The sequence below is a fragment of the Pleurodeles waltl genome, chromosome 2_2 (genome assembly GCF_031143425.1).
Source record: "Pleurodeles waltl isolate 20211129_DDA chromosome 2_2, aPleWal1.hap1.20221129, whole genome shotgun sequence".
NCBI classification, from domain to species: Eukaryota; Metazoa; Chordata; class Amphibia; order Caudata; family Salamandridae; genus Pleurodeles; species Pleurodeles waltl.
The window spans coordinates 718999669-719027327 of NC_090439.1; the positions used below are offsets into that span (position 1 = coordinate 718999669).

The 27659-nt window shown below is 43.1% G+C and overlaps 1 protein-coding gene across 1 annotated transcript in view; it reads right to left on the reverse strand.

Annotated features, from left to right (window-relative positions):
* The window catches only part of ARFGEF1 (ARF guanine nucleotide exchange factor 1), a 961498-nt gene that overhangs the window by 776683 nt on the left and 157156 nt on the right, over positions 1 to 27659 (reverse strand). The window contains exon 3 of the mRNA XM_069220293.1: positions 3601 to 3757. Coding sequence (XP_069076394.1) covers positions 3601 to 3757 — 157 coding nt within the window. The remainder of the gene's footprint in view (positions 1 to 3600; positions 3758 to 27659) is intronic.

The following is a 27659-nucleotide window of genomic DNA, read 5'->3' on the forward strand; positions in this document are numbered from 1 at the left end:
CCTAGGGCGGTGGGCCACCAGGAGTCGTCCCATATGGTTTTGTTGGGGCCGAAGATGATGATCTCGGTTTTGTTGGTGTTAAGCTTGAGGTGGTTAGTTGTCATCCAGTTGGCGGTGTTGAGGAGAGCAGCGTGTAGGTTGGTTTTGGCAGTGGTAGGGTTGCGGGTGAGGGAGAGGATGAGTTGGGTGTCATCTGCGTAGGAGAGAATAGTGATTCTGTGTGGTCGGAGGATGTTGGCTGGATCATGTAAATGTTGAAGAGTGTGGAGCTGAGGGAGGACCCCTGGGGGACTCTGCAGATGATCTTGGTAGCGGTGGAGTGGAAAGGTGGAAGGCGGACTCTCTGGGTCCGGTCGGTGAGGAACGAGGTGAGCCAGTCTAAGGCTTTGTGGCGAATTCCTATGTTGTGGAGACGTGTGCGGAGTGTGTGGTGGCAGACAGTGTCAGAGGCTGCGGAGAGGTCTAGGAGGATGAGTACGACGGTCTCGCCTTTGTCGACTTTGGTCCTGATGTTGTCAGTGCATGCGATGAGGGCGGTTTCCGTGCTGTGGTTCTTGTGGAACCCGGATTGTGAGGGGTCAAGAGTGTTGTTTTCTTCGAGGAAGTGGGATAGGTGGGCGTTGACTAGTTTATCGGCAACCTTGGCGGGGAAAGGGAGGAGGGAGATGGGGCGATAGTTGGAGAGGATCTCCGGGTCGCCTTGTTTTTTTTAGGAGAGCAGTGGTTTCCGCGTGCTTCCGGGGGTCTGGGTAGGTGGCGGAGTCGAAAGAGGAGTTGATTATGTCACGGAGTAAGGGGGCGATGGTTGGGCTGGCTTTGTTGTAGATGCGATGTGGACAGGGGTCGGAGGGGGATCCGGAGTGGATGGAGTTCATGGTTTTTTCGGTTTCTTCGTGTGTGAGGGGGGCCCAGGTGGTGAGTATGGTGGGGGGGTTGTGAGTGGGGGTTGAGTTGGGTGAGTAAGGGGTGTGTGTGGTATGAAGCTGTTGTGGATGTCCAGGATTTTGTGGTGGAAGTGGTTGGAGAGGGCTTCACATAGGGGCTGTGTGTGTGAGGGGTCTATGTTGCTGGCTTTAGGTTTGGTTAGCTCTTTAATGATGGTGAAGAGATCTTTGCTGTTTTGAGGGTTGTTGTCAAGGCGTGTCTTGTAGTGATCTCTTTTGGTGGTGCGTATGAGTTGGTGATGGGTGCCGATGGAGGCTTTGAGGGTGGAGAAGTTGGTTGTAGTCGCCATATTTTCTCTACTTGGCGGCATTTGCGCTTGGAGTCTTGGAGTTCGGGGGTGAACCATGGGGCATTCTTGATGTTGCGGGTGGCGATGTGTTTTCTGAGGGGGGCTAGTGTGTCTGAGCAGGTAGTGATCCATTTAGAGAGGTTGTGTGCTCCTGTGTTGGGGTCGTTGGTGGGGGGGGAGTTTGTGAGCCAGTTGGGAGTTCAGGCGTTCTGTGGGGATTATGTTCCACATGCGGTAGGGTGTGGTGTGTTGATGGTGGTGTGTGGGGGGTTTGGTGAAGGAGAAGTGGACGCAGTGGTGGTCAGTCCAGAGTAGTTTGGTGGTGTGGTTGTAGGCTACGTGTTGGCTTGGGGTGAAAATTGCGTTGAGCATGTGTGCTGCTGAGTGGGTGGGTGCGGTGACCAGTTGTTAGAGTCCGAGGTTGGTGAGGTTGTCTATGAGGGAGGTAGAGTTGTGGTCTTGAAGGTTCTCCAAGTGAAAGGTGAAATCACTGAGGAGGATGTAGTCTGTGGAGGTGAGGGTGTGCGAGCTGATGGTGTCGCAGAAGGCGGGGCGTGGTCCTGTTGGTCTGTAGATTAGTGTACCTCTGAAGGTACACTAATCTACAGTCAATGTAGAAATGAAATTTTTTCAGTGGCATACAGCTCATCAAGTCCTGAAGAAAGTACTGGACCCTATGCCCATTATACTTTAGGGAGTAGGATTATTATTTCCATGGGCACCCTCTTTCTTTATTTTGCAATCATACCAAGAACACTACAAATGAAGGGATATTTAAGTGTGCTGAGGTATTTTTATTCAAAGATACCAGCAGGAGAATGTCCAAAGTGCTTACCAGAATTTGGTCAAGCCCATCCTGGATTTTGGGGACCAGGATGGGGCTCGATGATGAAGCATGACAGCAGTGGTATGTGTGAGGTTCTTACAAACAAATACAAAATAATGTGGTCTTGCTAGGTTCCAGCCTTATATGATGCACATACTAGTTTTTCTTCTCATCCCCGCCTTAGTATTGGATTGACCTGCTGTTCCCTCTTTGCTACCATTTGCTGTGGATACCTATTCTGTACTGGGGATGGATTTGACTTGTATATTTCCCTGCTGTGACTCATTTGTTCACCTATATGTATTATCTATGTCTTTATGTGGATTCTTCAGGAAAGCAATAAAAAGCACTTGGGTCATGTTCATGCTAAGAGAACTAAATTAGTGAAATAATAACCAAACTTTTGCCACATGCCAAAAATCGAATCTCTTCTCCAACACTATTTAATATTCACTGGAATCTGCCCAACTAAAATCTCATAGGTGTGGTCAGCCCTATACCTGAGAGTGAGACTCATTGTGTCTAAAGGTGGGTGAGCAAGCCGGGAGAATACTGGAGACCAGTTTTACCAAGCCCTCTTGTGTAGATCACCATAAAAGTGACAGGCAAACACTGGTTTGCACACACAAGGTGTATCTGTGTAGGTTTAATCACCAAGATATAGGTTGAGCATTTTGCAGTATATTTGGGGCTACCGGCCTCAGTATCTATAGAGAAGCACCAAAGGGCACAATCTTTCCAGAGCATTCAGACAAACCCCTGCAGGGCCTGCAACATTCAAATGGGTCTTGCCCTCCCAAACCCTAAAAAGAAACAGAAGAGAGATAGGTTGAACACTGTGTGGAATTCTGTCCCAAAAGGACATAGGAAATAAGTTGTTTGCTTGTTTTAGGGTGAGGGTTGACCCAATATATAATCAAAATCCACGGAGGCTGGGGTTGTTTAAAATAGGGCACATTTTTGTCTTAGTTTAGGGAAATGCAGGTTTCCAGGGAGGCAGATTAGCATGGTCTTGAAGAAATGGGATAGTAATGAGGAAATGGGGCACGACAGTAACAATGTTTTTGCCCAAAGAAAACCGAGTTTATTCTTATGCGGCGTCTGGTGATTGAGGGGACTAATGCATCCACTGCAGGTTTCTGTGTTTGACCTTAAGGTCATAGGTTCCAATCCTGACCGTTCCACAGAGCCTTTCATTCTTCTGATGTCAATGAAATAAGTACCACTGAGTTAAGCTTTATGTTATATTATAGGTAAAGTTTGACACCAGCTTTGAAGACAATGTGTGCATTATGAGAGGAGCTGAAGTGAGACAAATGTAGTGCAAATCAACACATCAACATTTCCTTCATTCGTCTGAAATTTCATGAATGACCTGCTGTCCTGTCACTGAAGCATGAAATATGTGCATTTTGTTTGACCAGTTCCGAAAGATTTAGGATTAAAAGGAAAACTTATTCTATTTCTCATAAAGATGCATACAATAAACACAACCTGACATACAAACTCACGACGAAGAAAGAGAGAACGTCATGCAGACCTGCAGACAATCTAAAGATGTATTAACAATCCGGGGGCACTTCGACTGACATGCCAACTCAAACGGTAAGAAGTACTTGTCTGCTTCGATGAAGCTGGTCTTAGATTTTACTGGTGGAAGAGTGCTGGAACCCGTCTTTGCATCTCCATGGGGCGGACTGCGGAGAAAAAAAAACACATCTTCAGATAGGAAAGCTGTCAGAAAGCCCCAGCAGCAGAATACTGCGACACATTTAATTGCGTTACACGATGTTTTAACACGCCTAATTAAAATGTGTGTTTGAGACATAACAGCTCAAATGAAAAGAGAAAATCTGATTTAAAATCACAAACAGTTTGAGTTTACCCGCGGGAGTGATCTTTAGTTTCACTTGGAAAAAGATAAAAAAACGCCACACAAGAAAATGATTACATACTCCACAAATGAGGTGTAAATAAGAATACTTATCCAAAGCATTTTAGAATTATGAAAAATAATAAGTGAAGAGACACAAGGAAATTCGGGGAAGGGCAAGTCAATAAGGCGGAAGGAAGTCCACTGTTTGTGAGAAACACCCATATTGAAAGATGCGTACTCTCCACGTCAGAGGTGAGCTACAATCTTTAAATTATTGGTCACAGGGAGGATTACTCTTCCCGCTGCTACTTCGCCTGACCTGACTGGACCAACCTACAAAGCAGGAATCTCAAGATAGCTGTCCAAATCGTCTGTGCTAGAAGTATACGCTAAACATTTTGAAACAGCTATAAACGACATAAACACTGGCAGAGACATATCCAGCTCAAGAAGGTGCTAGGAAACATGCCTTCTCCTCTTAAAAAAAACACACAAATACACATTTACAAAAAATAAAAAAAATAAAAAAACACCTGGTCCTTCTTCCATGTCCGTAATGGAATCATATTGTTCACTTCTCTTCTCTCTGTTGCCTCCCCTTTGTTACTTTAGACCTGCACAGACCATTGGATGAGTCCTCAAATCTTGCAGAGTATCACAATCGATTTATCCAAGTGGTTGACATGGGAGGAATCAATGGAGCACTGGAAGGCCATTTTCAAAACCCAACTCGTATCTCATCTTCCAGTACAGCACTATGACAGCAGTCACATTTTGTTTCTCCACTGCCGTTCTCCCACACAACTGGTAACTTGGTGAAGCATATCTACACTAACCCCTCACTTCATTCCTCTTCTGTTACCACAAATCCTAATACTGAAAACATCTATTGTAATTCGTCCACTATTGTTCAGTCCTGTGATGGGTAATTGTGAAAATGATCTTTTTTAATCCTATGAAAATACTTCAACCTGAATGTGTGAAACGGAATAAAACCGTCAAGAGCTCATTTAACAAATGTCTACCTTCAGGCATTGTTAAAGTCTTCTTTTCTCTCCTGGAATTCCCAGGCACAGTTTTTACAACACTTAAAGCCTGAAGTCTTGTCAAGTTTGAAAGATGGGGTTGAAATTAGACTCAGGGTGCCATTTGGCATGGGTTTGAACTGTTCTTTAGCATTTTAAAACCTTTCATAAATGAAATGCAACCATCTCATTAATATATGGAAAGGGTAAACTGGCTCATAACGGCACAGTTTTACAGTTTTCCAGGGGCAATCAGTAGTCAAACGTTGCCATTGAGTTCTTTTGCCTTTCAAGGGTCAATAATCCATTGTGCAGTCAGTTTGTTTTTCAATTCCCCTGAAAGGGGCTTCCTTTAAATTAACAGCAACGTTCCTTAACGCATGAGCACCTGTTTTACAACCACACCTTAGTTAATCCGGAAAATTTACACTTTCGGTAATGACGTGTCATTAATAAATTCAGGAACTAATCTTGCTCCATACTTCTGGTTCACGCGTCACACACCCTCAAGATCATAACTGGGGTCTACTTTAAGCTTATAATTCTTCAGATATGCTTAGCTCAACCCATCTGCTCCTTTGCAGACACACACAACGCTTCTGTTGGGCATTTTTCATTAGTTTCTATGCTTGCTTCAAAGAATCCCTTCAATTCTCCGAGTTTTCCTTCATAACCACTCCCAATGGATATCTGGATTTCTGATTTGCCGCCGTATGCTTAATGCTTGCTATAACTCTCATTTGCATGAATAGTCACCTTGAATCCCAAAACAACTTAGATATTTATAACACAGGCACACACTGTGATGTGGTCCTACTCCTACACGTTCATTTGCAATCAGACTCATTTACTCATCTAACTGCAGCCCCACTCGTGTCCTTATCCAATCATAATTCTTGTAATAGTTACCCATAAGCCCACGCTTCCTTGTAGTGCCATATTAGTTGCTTAAAGCTGACCAGAGAGGCACGTCACTTCTTATACACTATTTTCCCAACTCTGTGACTTCAACCACAACCCGCTATTTGTGTTACCAAGTACACTGTCTGTAAACTGTTGTCTTTCTTATTACCTCTTCCTTGCAAGATGTATCTGCCCATTCTAAACGGTGTTGTATATCCTCAGTCCACTAATATACTTAATTCAAATAAGAATCTCCCTCATTAATGGCAAGTTTTCAGAATGCTTGTGTGTGACATTTCTGTAATTTCAGTGTGCGTTGCACTACAGCGAGTAGTAACAAACAGTTATGTCTTGCACACATAACAGACATGAGCTTTGTATTAGTGTCTATTTGATGACCAATTCAGCAATCATCTTATATTCAGAGTGTTATAAATAAGGATTCTGACTAAATGCCATTGGCCATCCTCAAACAGAGTTTTACAAGGGAATATTTCTCAATTTATTTAAATTTTCACAGTACTCAAAACTGTTTTGGCAACTGAGTTCTGTCGAAACTGGAGCCCTCTGTCAAGCGATACATACAGTAGATCAACCTTCTGGTTTAATCTCACTCTGAAGAAATAAATAAAACGTAGAAGGAAAGAGTGTCTGTATGTCCTATTTGTTGACTTCACATCAGCATTTTATGAAGCTCCACCTAATTTTCTTGGGATATGTGGGAAACTAGGGGACTTCCATTCGATTTGATTAATGGTTTACGGCAGAAAACGTCAAGATGTACATGGGGGCTGTGATATGGCCACTTTCTTTTTCAGTTTGTCTATTTATTAAGCTATGCTGTCTAGAGGGGCTGCATCAACGATGCACTCATTCATCATGGTAAGCAAAAAAGCACTGACGAATCCCTGTTAGTTTTACCAATATCTTTGGGTGTCCAAGGCCGTAGATTTCTGAAAAAATAGTCGCCTGTCTGTAAATACATGGAAGACTGAATTTAAACACTCAACTTGAACAAGTCTTCTACAATTATCTTGCAGACTGGAGCGGGAAACCACAATAGAAATAAAGTTTCTATCCTAGCTTGCTGTAAAAGCACAGGAATCTTCTCCAGGTGGACACTGGTTTAAATGCATATAAACATGCATTTCAACCCATTAAACTTACAAAATCGCAGCGCGTTGGTGATCTGTTGTCAGGAATCGTTTTTCTTGAAAAAAGAGTCACCTGGCTACTATACCTGGTAGTTGCTTTTGCATCTGTAATAAATGCAAAGTCTGCCAATCTGATTTATGAACTCACTAAGCGATTTTTGCCATGCATGCTCTTAAGATTTGAATGTTAGAGCTCATCAGTGCTATTAAAAACCCAACCCAAGTTATAGTTATCTTGTAGCATTACATTTCTCACAAAAATAGGACTGCAACTCTGAAGGTCTTGAAGTTGTAGGGTTTAATGGGGTTATTATGAATTAGCATACAAATAATCGTCAAAGGTTTCAGCATTTGTAATCCAGAATCATCATACAGATGTTGACTACAACTCTGGGTAGACATTACACCGAAAAATGGATACAGTATTTATGTGAGCTACCTTTTTGTATCCTCACAGACTGTAGATAATGAAGTGCCTCACGTCTTTGTTTCAATATGGATAGGCCGAAACTGTAACTTGCTGTTTGGTAATTGCTTTTCTTGGTACATTTCCTACAAGAGCCGAGCTTCACAATATTCCTGTGCATGACTATGAATGCACAAGTAGGCATTTAATATGCAATGTGACCGATCCCTATGCTCTTTTATTACTGATTAATGTATATCACAGAATGTTCCTTGACAAGAAACGTATGAGGATAAGATATGTTACATATATAATGTTATAACATTTCCACCTTTGAAGATGTTTAAATGTTCAGATTATTCAGTTATGTACCTTAATGCAACTACATTTTAACCAAATGTTTGTAAGGTAGATGAAATATCAATTAATGATGCTATTTCAATTTGTCGAATATGTCTCATGTACTTCCTTCCTACAAGCCAGTCAGAATGCGTCACGTTTGGTTATCTGCCCCCTAACCTTATGGGCAATGGTACTTTTTAAGTCAAGCATAGGGACAGAAGCTGTCTCACCATCCTCATGTACTAAAAGAATCATAAATAAAAAAATATACACATATGTACATACATAAGGAGCCTTTCAAAGGTCAGTCCTCTTCATCCACTGGTCCGATCAAGTGAAGTTCCTATTTTGTTTCCTCTCACCACAGCATTGGACATAGGGCAAGAAGTGGTTCAATTTCACCAACTGTCTCTGTTACACTGCAAGTGACAGCATTTTACTTGATCACAGATGCACACCTACCTAAAATGGACAGAAATTCAGTGGAAGGGTTGGGTTCCGTCCTATACCGTTTTGAAATATTTTTTAGTCACCCTTCTATGTTTAAACTATGTCTTCGGGTTACAATAATTCAAAGAAAGTTATGCATTTTCTTTTCACCAAGAAGAATCATATTTTACTGTGATAAGCAATAAACTAAAAACTATACCTCTGTATAAAAATTATGTGTGATGGGTCAAATATTTGCTTTAATTACCTATTTTCACAGAATTCGCCACATTTAAGAATGAGGTTTTCTTTTTGTGGCATAAGACTGCAATAAAAAATTGAAAACAAAATAACCACAGCACCAGCTTCCCGAAGTCAGACTTACTGACTTTAACAGTACTTGTTTCTACAGCGACTACTCCAGGATTTTTCTTTTCTTAGGCGACAGAATGAGATTTAGCATGTTGGCTGAGTGCTTTGGCTTAACTGGTAAAATTTGTGACACCACACAGTTAATGATGCATGTTCACAGGACGGTACGATTCTCTACAACTTCACCATTTCAGCTTTAGGTGAGAATGCCTACGATACTGCTTCTCATGCCAGGAAGGAAAGTGGTCAAAGTCTGCAGTGGAAGTGTGGACACATTACCCACACACCCTACAGCACAGTGACCGTTCAGACTTCACTGCCACACCAACTTCTTGTGAGTAAGCAGAAAGCTCCAGTCTCATGCCTGCCTGTCACACTCACTGTCACAGAAAAAACATATTTCTATATCAGCTGAACACTTGCATGCTTCTTAAGGATTATATCTGGTCAGATTTCATCTATGAACGGTCAGGTCCAGCCTTCTGCATCGCTAAAAGCCCAACCCTGACCTCAGTGACACAGATCAAGAGTGCTAATTTTCTTTTTGTCTTGTAATGACTGTAGACACCAGACAAGAATGTTTTAGGTTTGTGAGTAGCTGGTAACCTCAGCTTCTGGTGCACACAGTGGATAGATGGTTAGAGTTAATGGGGGACAACCATCAGATGTATTTCCTTCACTGTGGGCCTTCTAAGGGATCCTGCAGAATATCTACCATCTTGGTGTGTTGAACTCATCTTGAATGATGACTCGAACCTACAATGCATTGACAAATCCTATGATTCTTGATCATCTCCACTGAAATATTTGCATTCTAGTAATTCACAACCATTCTGTAATATACTCACTACTTTTAGATAATATGTTATAATTCTATTGAGTGAAGACTCAGCAACATCTACCTTAGAGAAGACCCAAGCTACATTAAGAGTTCAACCTATAACAGAGTCAACATCTGGTATAAATTATGTATTGTAGATGTTGGTCACCCTTAAGTAATAATAATTTGAGGCTACCTTTAAATGGGATCCCACCCAGCCTTCCAAGTAAAGTGTTTTGGGTTTTTGTCTTCTTAATACCAATCCCTCCTATTCTAATGTCTAAATAATTGGGTCTGCATTATTCGCTGTACCTATTCCCAGTTTATTGTAATCCATTTGGGGTTAGATTGAACAGTAAATTATCACCTGTATAATAAAGGCTTTGTATAGTCACTTGGGTCAATATAGGTGGAAAGCAACTTACCCGATCAAGCAACGGTGCATCAGTTAAATATATCACAAATAGCAGAGAGGCTAATATCCAGCACTGCCTTAGCCCATTTGGCATGTTTATTTTATACAACAATGCTGCATTCTCCCGTAATAGGATCCTGGTCCACGAGTCTTTATGCAGTTCTACTATTTGGGATAAAAACAACATGAGAATAGCCCAAACTTGCATCTTTCTTCACGGCCAATTATGGTGGTCAAATCATTATAAGGAAGCATAATGGGGCATTCTTTTATAGAAAGCTTTTTTTGTCCACTAATTATTTCAATAGAAGACAGTCAAATTGTGGAGTGGTCCATTCAAAACTCAATCTGAAATTCTGGTACTAAAAATGCTTTTGTAAGCCAATCTTCCAAACTACTGTTTTGGAAACATTTTTCCTGAACTGTCCGTAAGTGTAATCAGCCTATAAATTCTACTGGTATTCTAATGCTTCCTCTTCACAGTTATAGCACAGCAGTTCTTAACTGCCCCATGGAAGGCTCAAGAAACAAAGCAAATAACTTTGGTTGATGATCCAGTATGTGAGCAGATACTCCATCCAGGCCCTGCACTCTGAATACTGCAGGGTAAAAACAGGTTTAATTCCCTATTACTAGGTTTAAAAAAGAAACATATATGACTAAGTCCATAGTTAATGAAATAAGACACAACATTTTCAAACATTTTAAAATACTAGCAGCACTTACATGCTCCTGAAATAACCGCTTTGGAAGAACTTTTAGACAAAGGTTATGCTAAATTAAAGAAAAATGTCAATGGTACTACTGAACTTTCTTTGAAAGTTAGGGAATTGTTCATTACATACATTACAGAAGCCATATTATGCCTTATCCTTTAGAATGATAAGGAACCCTCTTTGTGTCAGAACTTTCAACGTTTATCATTTATAAACACTGAATGTAAAATATCTGCAAAAGGTTTGCCTCTGACATTACACACATTACTGCCAGACCTTATAGGATGGGCTCCAACAAGCTTTGCTGAAGGTCAAAATATAGCGAATAATTCCCGACCTTTTCTCAATATAATTAACAAGCATCCACACTTAACCATTCCATTGTATATATCACTCTTGGTGCAGAAAAAAACTTTCAATTTTGATTTTAATGGCTTTTTCAAATGAAAGGTTTAAAATGGTATAATTTTTACCCAGAATTACTCACTTTAGCTCCTTATTATACTAATCACTTTAATAGTCTGTTTTAATTAATGGCGTTCAGCCTCAATTTTTTGCAATGGGGTGTCAGTCTGGGAAACCCAATATCTCCATTGCTTTTTATTCTTGTATTGAAACCCTTTTTATTTCACTTAAATCCTCTGAGGATTTTTCAGGTTTCATGATCCAAGAACAGCTCATTAAACTAACAGCTCACACTGATGACATATTGTTGTCTATGTTAAATACAGAGCTCTCTTTGACAGCCTTTTTCATTGAGCTCAACATTATTTAAAAAAACAAATCAGAATATATGCTTAATATATGGAAATTAGAGATTTTGCCTCTTAATAAATATTGCAACATATAGGAATGAACTCAGGCAGTATTGGAACTCTTCAAAGATGAAATGTTCACGGAGATGGTACTCTAGTTCAATTAGAGATACTAATAGGATAAATACTGATGATAACATTCCCAAAATGTGTCCTCTTACACAAAAATCGTCTCCTTTGTATTTATTTTGAAAGGGTCAGTTAGATGGGTGTTAAAATCATGATTTAACTAATTTCAAAATTTCCCCTTTTAATGGTATGCATCAAATTCCCTACATGTTAGTTTATATAAAAAGATCAGCTAATTTCTAGATTATACAGTAACTGGAAACATAAGAATCTCTCTTTGCCCCAGAATTATCGACCTAAATAATTTATAAATATTGATTGTAACATATTTGCAAAAGCTTTGACTCTGAAATTAGACAAAACCACCAGGCTTTGTTGAAGGTCCAAATATAGCGAATAATTCACAAACTTTTCTCAATATAAATAAAAAAGTATCTAAGTTGGAGCATTCTAGTACAACAATCACACAGGATGCAGAAAAAGCTTTTGATAAAGTTAATTGGTTTTTTTCCAATGAAGGCTTTGATATAGAATGGTGTCAGCCAAATCATTTCTAGATTTAATCTTTCCCTGGAAAGACTGAAATCATCCAAGATCAATGGCGGTGTTAATTTTCCAGATCTTGTTAGACACCGTAAAGCGTACAGTCTCCAACAGATTCAATGTCTTTTGCTTGATCCACTTTTAAAACGAATGGAACTTTCCCTGAGCTCTCCATTTTCTCATATACACTTCATGTCTAGCCTGCTTAAGATTGGCATGTTCAATCAATCGGATATTTCTATAGCGCGACTTATCACCAGGGGAAGTGGAGGGGTGGAGGTCTCAAGGCGCTAGTGGGGGGGGTCATGGATCAGTCAAAGAGCTAGGTCTTGAGGTCCTTCGTGAACTTTGCCAGTGAGGGAGACTGCCTGAGGTGAAGCGACAGCATTTTCCAGGTCTGCGCGGCAAGGTAGGAGAAGGATCTTCATCCAGCCGTGTTCTTCCAGGTACCACCAACAAACTCACATGCTTGTAATATATTAACACTGTATTTGATTCACAATTTACCTATGATACAACATTTTTTTAATTAAAACTCTTTTGTTGAGTTTATAACAACAATTGAAGATAAAAACAAAACAAACAAACATTCGTGAAATAAGAATGACCATTGTTCTCCTGAGTGGAGGCTGATGATACCTGTAAATAAAAACATGGATCATATGCATCAGACCAGCAGTATCTCCAACCCCATTCGGCAAGGATCTAATATGTAACCACATTGTTCATAACTCATAATAACAGCGATACACTGTTACCATAATTGGTTGTCACCTATATGACTAGCATAACATCCTGCAATGATACAACATTTTTAACAGTCCCATTTAGAACAGTAGATGAATAAAAAGAGTGAGAGGATTTTGTTTTGGACGACTGGGGTGATGCATTAATATTCACTGTCTCTCAGATACTAATTGATGCAACTCCTATTTCCTTTCCTGAATTATCCACTACTAAACATGATAGTTTTTGGGTACCAGTTACTATTTATCTGTCTAACATAACATGCCCAGTCTATTTCTGTATCACATAAGTGATGCACATGATAAATACAGCTTGAGACTATATTTCTCATTTATAATCTGTGTTCCTTACCAGTATGTAACATATTAAGATTATATCCTGGTAACTGGTTAATTTCATTTACTGTCTTTTTGTTTTATAGATTACACTCTTTTTACTCTTCCCGTTAACTTTTTTCGAGCTTATTCTTCTTTCTATTTTCTTTTCTATTTTACATTCTTCTTTCTACTTCTGTTTCTTTTCCTTCTTCACAAAATAAAAGATACTTTGGGCCTGATTCTGATGTTGGCGGGCGGCTCGTACCGCGGTCGAAAGACCGCGGCGGTCATTCTGGGTTTCCCACTGGGCTGGCGGGCGACCGCCAAAAGGCCGCCCGCCAGCCCAGTGGGAAACAGCCTTCCCACGAGGACGTCGGCTCCGAATGGAGCCGGCGGAGTGGGAAGGTGCGACGGGTGCAGTGGCACCCGTCGCGTATTTCAGTGTCTGCATAGCAGACACTGAAATACATAGTGGGGCCCTCTTACGGGGGCCCCTGCAGTGCCCATGCCATTGGCATGGGCATTGCAGGGGCCCCCAGGGGCCCCGTGGCACCCCCTACCGCCATCCTGTTCCTGGCGGGAGACCCGCCAGGAACAGGATGGCGGTAGGGGGTGTCAGAATCCCCATGGCGGCGGAGCGCGCTCCGCCGCCATGGAGGATTCTCAAGGGCAGCGGAAAGTCGGCGGTACACCGCCGACTTTCCGTTTCTGGCCGCGGCTGAACCGCCGCGGTCAGAATGCCCAGCGGAGCACCGCCAGCCTGTTGGCGGTGCTACCGCGGTCATTCGCCCTGGTGGTTTTTACCACCAGGGTTAGAATGACCACCTTTATCTTTATTATGCCTTTGAGCTCAATTTTACTTACAAAGTTATTAGTTTATGTTAAATAATTTCATTTTGATGGTCATATTCCAACATACTATTATATTTTGTATGTAACTGATAATTTATCCTTTTCTGTAGACTCGCATGTATGTGTTATTTATTATCTATTTGTCTTTCAATGAAAAAAGTTAAACATAAAAAAAGAAATTCCAATTCCTTCCTTAAGTTAGGAACACACCTTTTTTCCCCTAAAGAAACCACAGAATCTGCTTTACTTTTTCTTTTATTACTGTTAATTCTAAATCATTTGAGGGCACGGGTCTCTGAATCACATCCACTGAGTATATACATTGCTGTTAAGAATGCAACCCAGTCTTTTTTAGATACTGGAGGAAGTGTCATATTTGTGCTAGGCCCCAGAGCTTTTTCTTTTAATTAATTCTGACAGCTGAAATCAGGCTGGAACTGAAGTTTTCCTTTAATAATAATTAGTCATCCTCAGTGTTCTATGAAACTGCTTAGTATGCTTTTTATTACTTAGCCTTCTAAGAGATGTCAATTGTGAAAGCTTCTCAAATTTGTTTATTAAACCGCTTTCCACTTTCTGGATATCATTATTTTGTACACTTCACTTTTCTTCAATTCCTGTTCTCCACAGAAAGTGAAGTTCTCAGCTCAACAATAAAGACATTGTACACATTTATAATTTTGCTAGCAATCAGTATCCCATTAATTTCCATGTGTTCTTGGGTGCATAGATTTTGAACCTAAGCTGACTAATACATTTTATTCAAGTTTTTTTTCTTTAATTTAGTTCCACCAACACTGAAGTCATGCTCATTCTTGTTTTAAGGAATCAGATGTTTCAGTGGGTGGAGATCAACTCTCAATTTACCCCACTTCCATATTTGTAAACAATGGAAAAAATTGTGCTAAGTTTGCCAAATAATCTAATAGTGAGAAAGAGTAAAAATTACTGACCTACTATGCCTGAACTGATTACTAGGATGTCTTCCATTTATAATGACAAGAACAAGCGTTTGAAAAGATTATCCACAATATTTCCTCTCTTATATGCCTTTACCTTATTCACGATCTGATCAGGAACTAAAAGAAATTACTCATATTTGTTTGCAATGGAGTCTTCCATATTTTTGCTTGGATAGTTGCATTACAATATCCTAGTGCTGTCATGCTGAAATATCAATCTACATAGACAACCTTTCTCCAGTTATCATTTCATATATAGGTGTGGCATCTTCAGAGCTAGTTTTCTTCTACCTTACGTCAATAGGTCACTGGGTATTGCCTAGTTGGCTGCAACCTCGAGTCTCAAGTTGTCTATCATTGTTGCTCCTGCCTGCCTTAAATTTGGGGACCATCACCTCCCAGCAGTCTGCAATCGGCCTTTTGATGAGGTTCTTTGGCTCTTCTCTCTGGAGAATACTACTTTCAGTGTCAACCCAGTATAGCACTTCTTTGTTCTAGGTATCTACTGTAGGAGGTGCAAATGCCTCCCATATCCTTCTAAGGCTCTTTTCACCGGCAGTAACACTAGCTCTATAAACTCTGTGGCAACTTTATTCCCTTTGGATTGTGTGTGCATACCTGACAGACTGATCACAATCATCCCTAAGTTTTTCATCCCCACTGTGTTGCAGTTACAACTGCCTGCCAATAGTCTTTTAGGATCAGGCAATCCCAGAGCAAATGGTGGAAGTGGGCTTCTACATTCCTACACCCGGGGCACGTTGCAGGGGTACTCAGATAAACCTAGCATAATTTGTGAGGACTACGATAGGCCCTACGCACTATATTTAACTGGATTTCCCTGAAACTGGTATTTTGAGATACTTTGCTCTGGCATTTGAGGGCCCTCTGACATTTTTTATCATTGAATTCACGGCCGACCATGCCCTCCTGCTTGTCCCTTAAGGGCTGCAGGGACACTCCTGTACATTCCAAGACAGCCTTATAGAGCCAGGAAACCATCTGATGGGCATCACCCATCGTATTGAGCATCTGAATCAGTACATGTGTCATGGGCTTTGTGGTGCCAATGCGCCACAGCTGTGGAAGAGCATTTAGTATCTTATTGTAAAGTAACAACTGTCCACTGAGTAATTCCCAGTCACACGCCAATGTTTGAAAGGGGTCCTATCGATTGTCCATTTTCTCGATCGCTTTAGGTCTACTTCTGCATTGGGTACTGCCTTAAAACTTTGAACCTTTTCTTAACTTCTAAGCAATCCATTTAACGCATCATCACTTTTATATTAATTTCTCCACAAGAGTAAAGGATCTTTTTCCTGCAATCGGCCTTTCAGTACTTTGGTTAATACTTCTTCGTTATGATCAAGATTAATCATATGTTTTCCAGTAATGATGAACTAGACACCCATTCAATTTTAGCCATCTTTTCCTCACTAATATACAACAATTGGGGCAGACAGACACAATAAAATGTGAGTGGGTCGTGTACAGTTACATAAAAGCAACCAACCCTGTAGAAAAAATGGTCACTGCCATATACCTCTAATCTGAAGTCTTAAAACTCACTTTTCCGATTTCCACTCTACAACACTCTACTCCCTTCTTCGCCATTCCACTCTAAGACACTCCACACTACTCTCTTATATGCCACTAACTTTCAGCCGTGCTGAACAGCAGCCACACTGGTGAGTAACCTGGCTAAAACACATTGGCAAAGCCAATAGCTCCTACATAGGCGAGACTTATTGGCTTTGGCAATGCTTGTTCTAAAGTGTTTCTACAATGACAGTGAAAATGCATGTCCTATTTAGGTCGAGCCTAGGCAGCATGCATGCACCATCTGCAAGATCTGCTGTATTCGATAAAGGATCTCGATCCCACCTGCTGCTTACCACAGGTTGACTCCAGTGTCGCTCTTCTTTGCTGCCTACTAATTGGTTCACACACCCGGATACATCACTCCCGTTCATAGCTGAGGAGCACCGGCCTAGTAAAGATTAATTCCACTTGATCAGTGGCCGTCCGCTGCGATGTAGGTACTTTCTTCTACTCCCCTCCTATTCCCCCTGAGCTCTTTGCCCCATTCCAGTTCTGCCGCTGTGCTTCAGAAACCAATTACTCTCCTCCCGCTTGCCCTGTACCTCTCCCACAATTAATTTTATATTTATAGTCCCTGCCACGGAGAGATTAAGTGATCTGCCCAGAATAGCAAGATGTTGAGCCGACACCAAGACTCGTTCTCCAGTACCAAAGTCAGCAGCTCTGACTGTGATGCCACATTGCTTACATTTAGGTCCCATGCTAATACCTTCCCCTTTTTGTCATCCATTAAAACAAAAACTGCCATTTAACAGGGTTACTGCATGTGCTGTAAGTGTTCAACAAACATGCTATAAACCGCTTCCGATCAGACAAACTGTGCGCTTATTCACAACTTTCTCCCAATCGTGTGTTCTACTTTGTGAAGTGTTGAATGCCCCTCCTTTTACCATGTTTTCTTGAAACAGGCGATGTTGTACAGTGTGGAAATTCTTGTGCCTTGGTGCTAGCTGGGGCCTCTGCGGTGCTTCGTAAGATGTGCGAGTCATTGTTTTCCAAAGGTGCACTTGGTGTTTGAAGGGATTCGGTTACACCTGATTATTATATATATATATGCTCAGATGTTCTCTGCCCACAAAACCCCCCTTTTGACACCTGATGTACACACCCACTGGTGCAGGGAGATCTGACACCAGGGAATTCCTCTCTGTGACTGCTGGAAGACTGGTAAAAAATACACCCCTCTGTCCTACGTGAACTGAGGTACCTGCAACCTCACCTGTGTAAGGTAAAGAGGCAGAGTGGAAGGCTTTTTATTTTTATTTCGATAACCAATTGTGTTGATCCCTGCCACCTCCATATTTCTGTCAGTCCTTCCTCTTAATATGTATTGTTTGTTTGTATTTGGTTTCTTGCATAATCATTTTATAAACCGTGTGGATGGATGAACGCTGACCTTAAATCTTCTCAAAGGTAGTTTATAGTTAGCTGCATTTATGAGTGCCTGTGAATTAAACCAATATTTACCTGTGATCTTCATCAACTGTGAGCTCTTCATCACAGTGCTCATTTTTAGGTTGAGCCAAAGCAGCGTGCATGAGCTGTCTGTAAAACCAGTTTTATTTTTACTTATTTTACAATTAATTTATTTGCGAAAACCTCTGAACGCATAGCAATGTTAAGAGTTCTACGTAAGTTTCTAAAATTGTAATGCTCTAATCGAGTCTAGAGACGTTGGCATTTTGGATTAACTGGGACAATAATATAGATATGCTCATGGATAATGAGACAGTACTGCACAGAGGCCCCCAGAACCAATCTACAGTCATTCTGCATGCTTAAAATCGGAGGCAAGGTGCTTTTGCCCATTATCACACAATTTTTTTTTTTGCGTCCTGGTTCAACACAATGACATTAGGATAGATCTCTTCTTTTACCAAAACCATTGCTTTAGATCACTTTGTGGGTACGAGGCCCTTGAGTGAAACCAAACCAAAAAACTATACGTAAAAGACATTGCCATTTACAATCCAAATAGCTCTAACTCTTGCAAATAAAAGACCTATTGCATTGCAAATGCTTGTTTATAATGAAACCTTTTTTTAGTGTACAATTGTGTCATTTTATTCTTGACTTAGTGAATACGTAAATTAATTTCTTCACAGCAAAATTTGTCTGTATATGTGATAGAATGCTGGATACAGGTATCCCTGGTCACCTACAATGATGAAATAAAAGTGTAATTACTACTTGAATCAACAAATTTAGTGTTGTACGCTATATTTAATTGGGAGTAGCATATAACGGCATTGGTTTATTCAACGACTTGCAAGTTTGAATTTAGTCATTTATACAGGAGTACTGTACATTATGGCCCTCATTACGACTTCGCGGTCTTTTCGTAAGACCGCCTAAGCCACGGGCACCTAAAGACCGCCAGTGCTGGTAGTCTTAAGACTGCCCTATTACAACTGATTTTGAAATTCCACCCAAAATCGGGCCGAATTCTGACACCAGTCATGCTGGAGGTCGGTAGTGTAGAGGTGTTTCCACTGCCGGCACGCCACGGCAAAAGGACGCCACACGCTGTACTACAACAAGTAATACGGCGTGGAGGTGTCCTGATGGCGGGTATGTTTACTTGTGTCGAGTGTATCCTGCCGACAGCTATCGCAAGGATACATGACCAGCAGCTTTGTCTGGTGGAGCGACCGCCAGAAAAATGCTGGTGGTATCCCGTGTCGTAATATCGCTAGTGGCATTACGGTATCCGCCGTACTGGAGGGGGTCGCCTCCAGCCCGGTGGACCAAGGAAAAGCAGCGGGAGGGGGGGAGTATCGGCGGTTTGGCCAATTTGGTGGTCGCCGGCGGTGAGACCACCACCACAGCCCTGTCGTAATGAGGGCCTATGTATTTATTTGTTGCAAACACTAGAAATCTTTTAATGTTTCACCATTAGCATGCCGATGTGGAGATTAGCTGTTTTACAGTTGGGTTCAGTGGATCTGTTTGTGGTAATTATGTGTTTAGTGGTGACTTTGGAAAACATATGTAGAGGTGGAAGCGTGGGAATCATACTTTTTCACTTTGTCATTAGTTTCTGTAAGATGATCCATGATGAACCCTGTAAAAATGTTTTAATTGAAATTAAGTATTTCTCAGATGTAAGATTTTGTGTTGTGAAAACTAGGGTACCTGTTATTTGATCGCAGCCTGGGAAAGCAATGAATTGTTGGGATCTGAAACAGTATTCCCCGACAAATCACCATTCAAAATCTTTATTTCAAGAAAAAGGAGAAATTGAACTTTAGATCATTGTCATTTTTCAAACAACTGGTTTTCAACTAAATAATGTTTGATAAAATTCACAATTTCAGTGTGAGATATAACAAAACCTGTATTTCGCCTTTGATATCGTTTTTAATTGTGTACAACAGTGGTTCCCAACCTGTGGTCCGGGGACCCCTGGGGGTCCGCAAAGCCATCGCAGGGGGTCCGCGAGAGCCTAGAAAATTAAAAAGTATTAAAAAATATTGACAAATTGGTTCCCCAGCTTCCATTAATGACTCAGGTGGGGGTCCCCGGATTCCCATGATGATTCAGTGGGGGTCCCTGGGTTCCATTAATGTTAAAGTGGGGGTCCAGAGAAATCAAAAGGTTGGGAACCACTGGTGTACAATTTTCCTCAAATGCAATAAAAATGATATAAATCAGTCAAATTATAAATTCTTCCCTGCAACACAAATGTTTCCCTATAGCTTAAACGTTGTCAAATAATGCCATTTTTGAAGAAACCATTACCTACTGCACAGTTATAAAACATCCAGAGCGAGGGAAGAGCACTGAAAAACTGGCTTCTGTTCAATTATTCAAATGTATTTACAAGGAAAATCTCTTTGCAAATTATCAGAGAGGTTTCAGACCAAGGTGAGTTTAGAAATGCCCTTGTTGAAGTACTCGACAAAATTCACACAGTAGTAAGCAATAGGGATTATTGCCTTCTCATATTCGTAGTGCTTTTACCACAACTGTTCACGGGAAACTGATCTACACTCTGGAGATACACAGGGACCTATGGGGTGAACCATTGGAGTCCACTTTTCAGAGTAACAGATGAAAGCTTTAAACATAAAATGTATCCTATTCACCAAAAAAATTCTGTAAATTTCAATCCACTGTGACTAAGCATCTAAACCTGGAGGTTTAATCACTATAGATCATGTTAGACCAGGATAACAATACATTAGAACTATGAACCAAGCCATAAAAAATATACCGATTTGCCACAAATCCCCTTAAGATGATCAGACTTCTTTATCCTACTGATTTCCACACAGCTGTTCATGCTCAGGTGATTTTGCAAACTGATTCCGGAAATGTATTCATTACTGGTCCCCCACATGTCATGGTTGAAGTTAGCTAGACTTATTTATCAGCTTCTTGTACCACTCTGCATGTATAGCCCCGGAGCAATGGCTATTTTTGATGCTATCCAAATCACAGAACCTTGTATGAAAAATGACTATCGTTGAGCATTGGTTTAATGCTCAGACTTTTTATTGGAGACCTTTTACTAGCAATTATAAGCATCCCTGCGTAGCACAAAATGCATTGGGGAGGAATGCAACAATTCTTAAGTTAGCTTGCAGCAGGAGGCAACAATGTAAAATTTCCTAGCTATCATAATGGAAAGTTTCAAGTCTATTAAGGCTACAGAGGCGAAGACTACAATGTTCTTTCATCTTTTTGTTACTTATACCGGCTTTATTGGGAACATAATAATTAACAAACTAAATTTCTCATGAACCATTCGGAAAGTAAAAGAACACTGATGCCAGACAATCAGCAGTCAGGATCTCCCTTTATCCTCATGTGAAGACGGCCCTGCCTCCTCTCTCTTCCTGTGACAAAAGCCAACAATTCTGACCTTCACGCCTATTTAGAAGAACCTGCTCCAATGGAAAACAGATGTACAATTGCCACCCTGGATCACAGAGCCGAACATGCCAGTAAAGAGTTGAACTTCATGCAGTAGCATTGGTAACAGGGAATGAATTACACCACTGACACATATACATGCACAATAAAGTTTACATATTCATGTGTAACAACCATAAATCTTTCTTTCTGTCCAGGTGGGAGAAATGACCATGAAGTGTAGGGTGGGATAATCCTCGCCGCCATGTCTTTAATAGAATGAAAACTGTCTGTTACAATAGCTAGAAAATTTTACGTTCTATGCCAGGAAAGGAGGCGAGGATTACGCTAGTTCAAAGCTTATCCATCACCAGCGCTGCAATGCTAGGGACTGATTTCAAGTAGAATCTTTTAAACATGGAGTGTGACAACCAGTCTGCTGCACCGAGGATATCCTCCAGATGTTCTACCAAGGTAAATGCCTTAGACGCCATCGCACTCCTAATACAAAGTGCCACAAACGTCTTTGTGTCAATGCCGGCTTCCTCCATAGCCCATATGACACATCTAGTGATAAGGGAGGAGCCTGCCTTGTGGGGCTTCATAAGGGCAATGAGCAATTGGCGTTCCCAGGTGGGGGGGCTAAGGGGCTGAGGATGAACATCCTCAGTCAGGGTTTTGTAGGTCTTGATACTACAGACTACACAAAGTTTGGAAGAGTCTGGGAAAACGAGGTATGGTAAAATAGGAATTGCATTTCATTCTTCTGAATATATGGAAAGTAAATCCCTTCAGGGTGAATACTCTGCCAATTATGTCCAGAACTCTGACGTCAGACACTCTCCTACACGACAGTAGGCACAGCAGTGCAGCCAGTTTTGCTGACATCTCCTTCCTGTAGAGTTATTTATTGGAGGGCCAGGAGAGGAAGAGACTGAGGACTTTATTAACATCTCAGAGAGCAGAATACCTTGTTTCCAAGGGAAGGGACAAATGGATTCCTGAGGAGTTTTCGAACCAATGGAAGATTGCTCAGCGGCTGATCCCCGATGTGGGAATATCCTGCCTAGATGGCTGACCGGAAGGTCTTGATGGACTTCAAGACCATACTGCCTGAGGCAAGGGAGGCCAGGAAATTCAGGATATGAACAACATCTGCCCCCCAGGGAATCCAGGAATCTTTGGTGACACTAACCCTTCCATCAAGACCAGGTCGATCTACAACGTTTGATCGTGCTGTCCACCAAGGCTTCTGAGAGGAGCGACACAGCCTGTCGCAAAAGGCCTGAGACTTTCCAGCGTTCTTGGTAACACACTCCATAAGATGTATCGTGCCATCCAGAACCAGACGATGAGGATTCCTCACGGGATACTGGAGGAGAGTTGGAAACTGGTCTGGATGGATTGGAGAATCCCAGGAAAGTTTCATCAGAACTGGATACCATACCTCAAATCTCCAAGTCGGGGTCACTATCACCAAGTTGCGCAGAAAGGTGCTTTATCATTACGAATGTCGGAAATGCATATCCCTTTTCCGTTTGCCAAACTTGTGGAAAAGCATAAGTCACTGCTGCATTTGGGTTGGGCCTGCAGCTGAAGCACCGGACCAGTGGATGGTCCAAGTGAGATGCAAAGAGGTCTACTGTGAACATGTCCCACCTTGCCCTGACTTCCTGGAAAACTAGAGGGTTCTACTTCCATAGGCTCACATCCTGCCAGTGCTGGGATTGCCAATTCGCTACTTGATTGTCTTTCCTTGGAAGGTGTTCTGCAGTCACTGAAATGTGGTTCTTGAGGCAGTAGTCCCTGAAGCTCTGTGCCAAATCCGAAAGCGCTCGGGATCTTGTGCCTCCCAAGTGGTTGATACATCAGACCGCTGCCACGTTGTCCATGTTTAGAAGGACACAGCATTGAATCTTGACCTTTGTCCAGCACTTCATAACGAACAAGCCTGCCCCAAGTTTGAGGCAGTTGATATGAAGGGATTTTTTAGCCAAGGACCATTTTCTTCCAGTGGAGAATTACCCACATTGCGGCCCCCCATCCTGTGCCACTGGCATTAGATTCGATAAGCAGATCTGGTTAGAAGACGAAGATGGCCTGCCCATTTCATCCTTCGATGTGGGTAATCCACCACCTCATCTCTTCGCTGGCTTCAGCCGATAAGGGGATTATCTGAGAGAAGGTGAGTCCTTGTCAAAGGTGGAAGGCCTTCAGACGTTATAGGGCCCAGTAATATAGGGGTACATGGAGGACAAGAGCCCTACTATTCGCGCAATGTGCCTGAGGAAGGCGGGCGGGATGTCCACCGTTTGGTGCAATTCGTGTTTGATCTAGGTCGGTTTTCGAGAGGGGAGACTCAAGGTGGCCCTGTCGGAGTCAACTACGAACCCTAGGAAGACGATGGGCTGAGTCGGCGACAATATGGACTTGTTCACATTGATGATGAAGGCCAGAGATTCCAAGAGGATGACAATTGTCTGCAACTGCCCTGACAACTTACTCAGGCATTGGTCCATGAAGATGTCATCCAAGAATACTCTAAGGCACATGGCCTGGCCCCGAGATGTTCCACCACTGGCTTTATGACCGTAGTTAAGTACCGTGGTGCAGATGACAGCCCAAAGGGGGGAGTCGTGAATTCAAAGGTCTGGCTTCCACACTGAAACTGCAGGAAGGTGTGGATGGTAGACAGGTATCTTAAGATACGGGTCCTTTAGGTCTAGACGAGCCATCCAGTCCCCAGGCCTCAGAAGGTCTTGTAAAAGGTGGATACCCTTCATTTTGAAGTGGCACCAGACCAGCCACTTGTTTAACTCCCTGAAGTTGACGACGAGGCGTTGTCCCTCATTCCTCTTCTCCACTAGGAAGAGATTGCTGAAGAATACGGTGGGCTGAGGGAGTCAGGGCATTAGCCCCCATCGAGAGGAGATCCTCAACTTGGGCATCAACCAGGGTGGTGTCTAATTCTGAGAAGGAAAGGGGGAGGGGAAGGTTGGGGCAGGGATCAGTATAATTCTATCTGGAAACCCCGAATCATCTGAAAGACCCATGAGTCCCACGCAATTGTCCCCAAGTTATGAGCGAAATCCGCCAGTCTGCCTCCAAGCCTCACTTGCAAGAAGGGGTGCACACTCACCTTGAGAGGAGTTGTGGCTGTCGCCACCTCATGGAGAAACCTCTGGCGCCATGCTGGTGGGGGTAGCCCCTGGCGGGGCAAAGCTTCCGAATTTAGCAGGGGCCTGCCAATGCCCTCGATTGGCACTGTGACCTCTGGAAGGGGCTTGATACTGCGATCGGCCAAACCAGCGTCCCCTGCCTAGACCATCCACAGCGAAAATCCAGGGTGTGAAGATGCGCCTTATGCATGCCTGAGCCTTATCTAGGGAGTTGAATGTGGCGAAAATCCTTCTAGCTCCCTTATAAAGGGGTCCCCAAAACGTCCCCTCTGAGGTTGCCAAGTCCCCCAGATTTGGGTCTATCTTTAACAGCTGGGACAGTGGAGATTGCCCAGTTTGCGTTTCCCAGGAATATAATGGCCCATTGGGCCCAACCTGATAGGGCCTCCAGGGAGATTAGGGAGCCAGATGCCTTGGCGCCTTCGGCCATATCTAAATCTTGGAAATGGGGCCAGCAAGGTGAAGGAGCTTATCCTGACAGGAGCGCCAGGTACGGTCTATACCCTTCTTTGGGTCTCATATGTACTTGGCCAGGAAGGTATCAATTTTGGGAGTTAAAGCTACTTTGCTGTCCAGGGACGGACAGGGACATTCCACCTGGAGGTGGCTGTGTATCTCTTTGTCCAGGGTTTTCCAGAGAATCCCTGCTACATAAACAGCCCCTTTCTCCACCGGGACCCACTCCGCTGAGTACAGGTGCATTAGGTCTTCAGGGTCAAGCATGTCTGACCCCTGCATCAGTGGTATCCTTCCCTGGGGTGGGTCGCCTCCAGGTGTGTGTGTGAGACGGCGGAAAAGCACCAGGGCCTATCTGCTCACTCTCCCATCTGGAGGAGTCATCCCCATCCAGAGGGTCTGGGGAGGGAGGTGGAATATTCGTCAAGTGCCCATCTGAGGTCCCAGGTTTGAGAATGGTGGGGGTTTCCAACCCTATGGGGTGGACACAGCTAATAAAGGCTCTCTTGAGCCTGTCAAAAGCAATGAGGTCGACCCCAGGCTTGTCCAAGCTTTTGTTTGTTCTGTGCAGGGTCATGTCAGGCAACCCTAGAGGTATAGGGACCAACAGTCCAGAAAGGTCTTCCATCAGCGGGAGAGGTTTAAGATTTCAAGATATTTCTCTGCCATCGGCAAGAGCTTCTGCTGTAAGGAAGCCACCCCAAAAGTTCTCATCGATGTGGAGGTAGGTAATACAGTCCTCCTATAGTTATGTGTCTGCAAGATCATGCATTATGAGGGTAATTTATGCTGGGGTAGCCTTGGTATGTAATAAGTGGCAAGCCACTGGTTTTAAGCGACAAAAGAAACTCACAAGCAAACATCCGCCTGGGTCAGTGTCCCTAGAAATATAAGAAGCTTGGGCTTTTCTTTGAAAGCTGATCATACGGACCCCTGCTGGAATGTTCTGACTCCAGTCAGTTGGCGCTTTCAATAATGCGCACTCTGCCAGGCACTGCCAGACGTGCTATGCGATTTCTTGTCAGTTGTGAGAAAGCGCTCCAGCTCAGGTGAGACGCACTGAACACAGTGAAAAAGTCAGGTTGCAGCGCCCTCTAGTGATCAGCGAACAGCACCACACCCATAGCCCCCTTGTGTTACATGATGGCCGAGACTTAATCTGGAGGTGCCCACGAAGGAGCAACTAGGTATTTCTGCAGCATCGCTAGAAGGAAAAAACAGTGCACGGGCACCAACGTTAGGCATGCAATGGAGAATAAATCACTAAGTAAGTGGCACAAAGGCCGTTCGCATCATTAGTCATACAATTTAAGTTAAACAACAAGCAAGTGGCACAAAGGCCTTTCACACTTATCTGTAGGCTGCTGGAGCAGCCAAGAAAGGGGAGACAGGAGCCTCTTCAAGCGAGGATTAAGGGAGATCCTGACTGCAGACTGACTAGGCTCAGTGTTCTATTTCTTTCCTAATGGTTCATAGACATATAGTTTGTTTGTTATCATGCTCATAATAAGGCTGCTGTAAGAAATAAAGTGAAGAACAGTGAACCCTCATCTCCGGACCTGACATAGAATTCAAATCATGACTCACATTCAGGCATGTATACGAATTACAAGGGATACAGCAAAAAAAGAACTAACCACCACATACATGAAGCAAGCACTGACAGAATAAAAGAAATAGGTTTTTGAACCGTCATAAACATTTTGTACTTAATGCAAAACTGTGCAGAGTGAAAGAAATTGTGTGGTGTAGCTATGTACGGATTTCCAAAATGGTTGCTGGTGCCTGTTGGTAATCTCAGCACAGGAAACAGACTGAATAGCCCAGACTTAGTCTCAGAGGCCCTGCGGCGTCATGGGCCACGGATGAGCCTGAGACTTGGGGCTACACAGCTCCCCGGGCCACACTGGCTCCCCTCTGTGCATCCCTGTGCTGGCTGGGTGTTAAGGCAGCCCCCTCCACCGACGATGTCTTTCTCACACTGCTGTCTGGGGAAACTGACACTGGGTGGCTGGGGTGCAAATTGCAGCCTACCTAAACTGGCACTGTGGTGTGGGGGGTGCACCTCAGGCCGCAGTGTTGGGCCATGGTGCGGGCCCTACTGAGTGCATCCCTCTCCTGTTCCTAGGTCCGGGGGACCGGCGCAGCGATTGTAGGACACTAGGGGCTCCTCCCTGCAACCTGCCTTCTCACCTTGCACTGTGGCCTCCAGGCCTCATCCTAGGCTGCGCTCGGCCTGGGGAAGAACTGCCAGTTGGAGGAAAGGCCATCCACCACAGCGGGGGTGAGTGCTGCCGCCTGCTGATGCCTCCTGTCCCTAGTTAAAGCGATTGACCCAACTGAAGATGTTAATGGCACCTTGCTGGGTGCCATTAACCCCACCAGACTCTGCACCATCAACCTGGCCTGCTCCTTTGGTCCACACTGATCAGGCCTCTAGCCCACTTGCGACACCTCCAGTACCAGATTCTCTCTCTTATGGGCCCGCCAGCCTGCAGACTGCGTGGTTCCGCAGCAGATCAGAACTCTGGTCAGGCCTCCCCCACTGCTTCAGCCTGATCAGCACTACAAGCCAGCAGTTTGGATGGACGGACATCCTACCACACTAGGATGAGTGGTGCTGCCTGCTACAGTCCCCTGCCTCAGGGTGCAGCACTCGCACTCCCCGGACACCCAGCAGTCCAGGTGCCCAGGCACCCGGCTGACACCGCACCATTGCCCTGACATGCCCTCTAAGGGCCA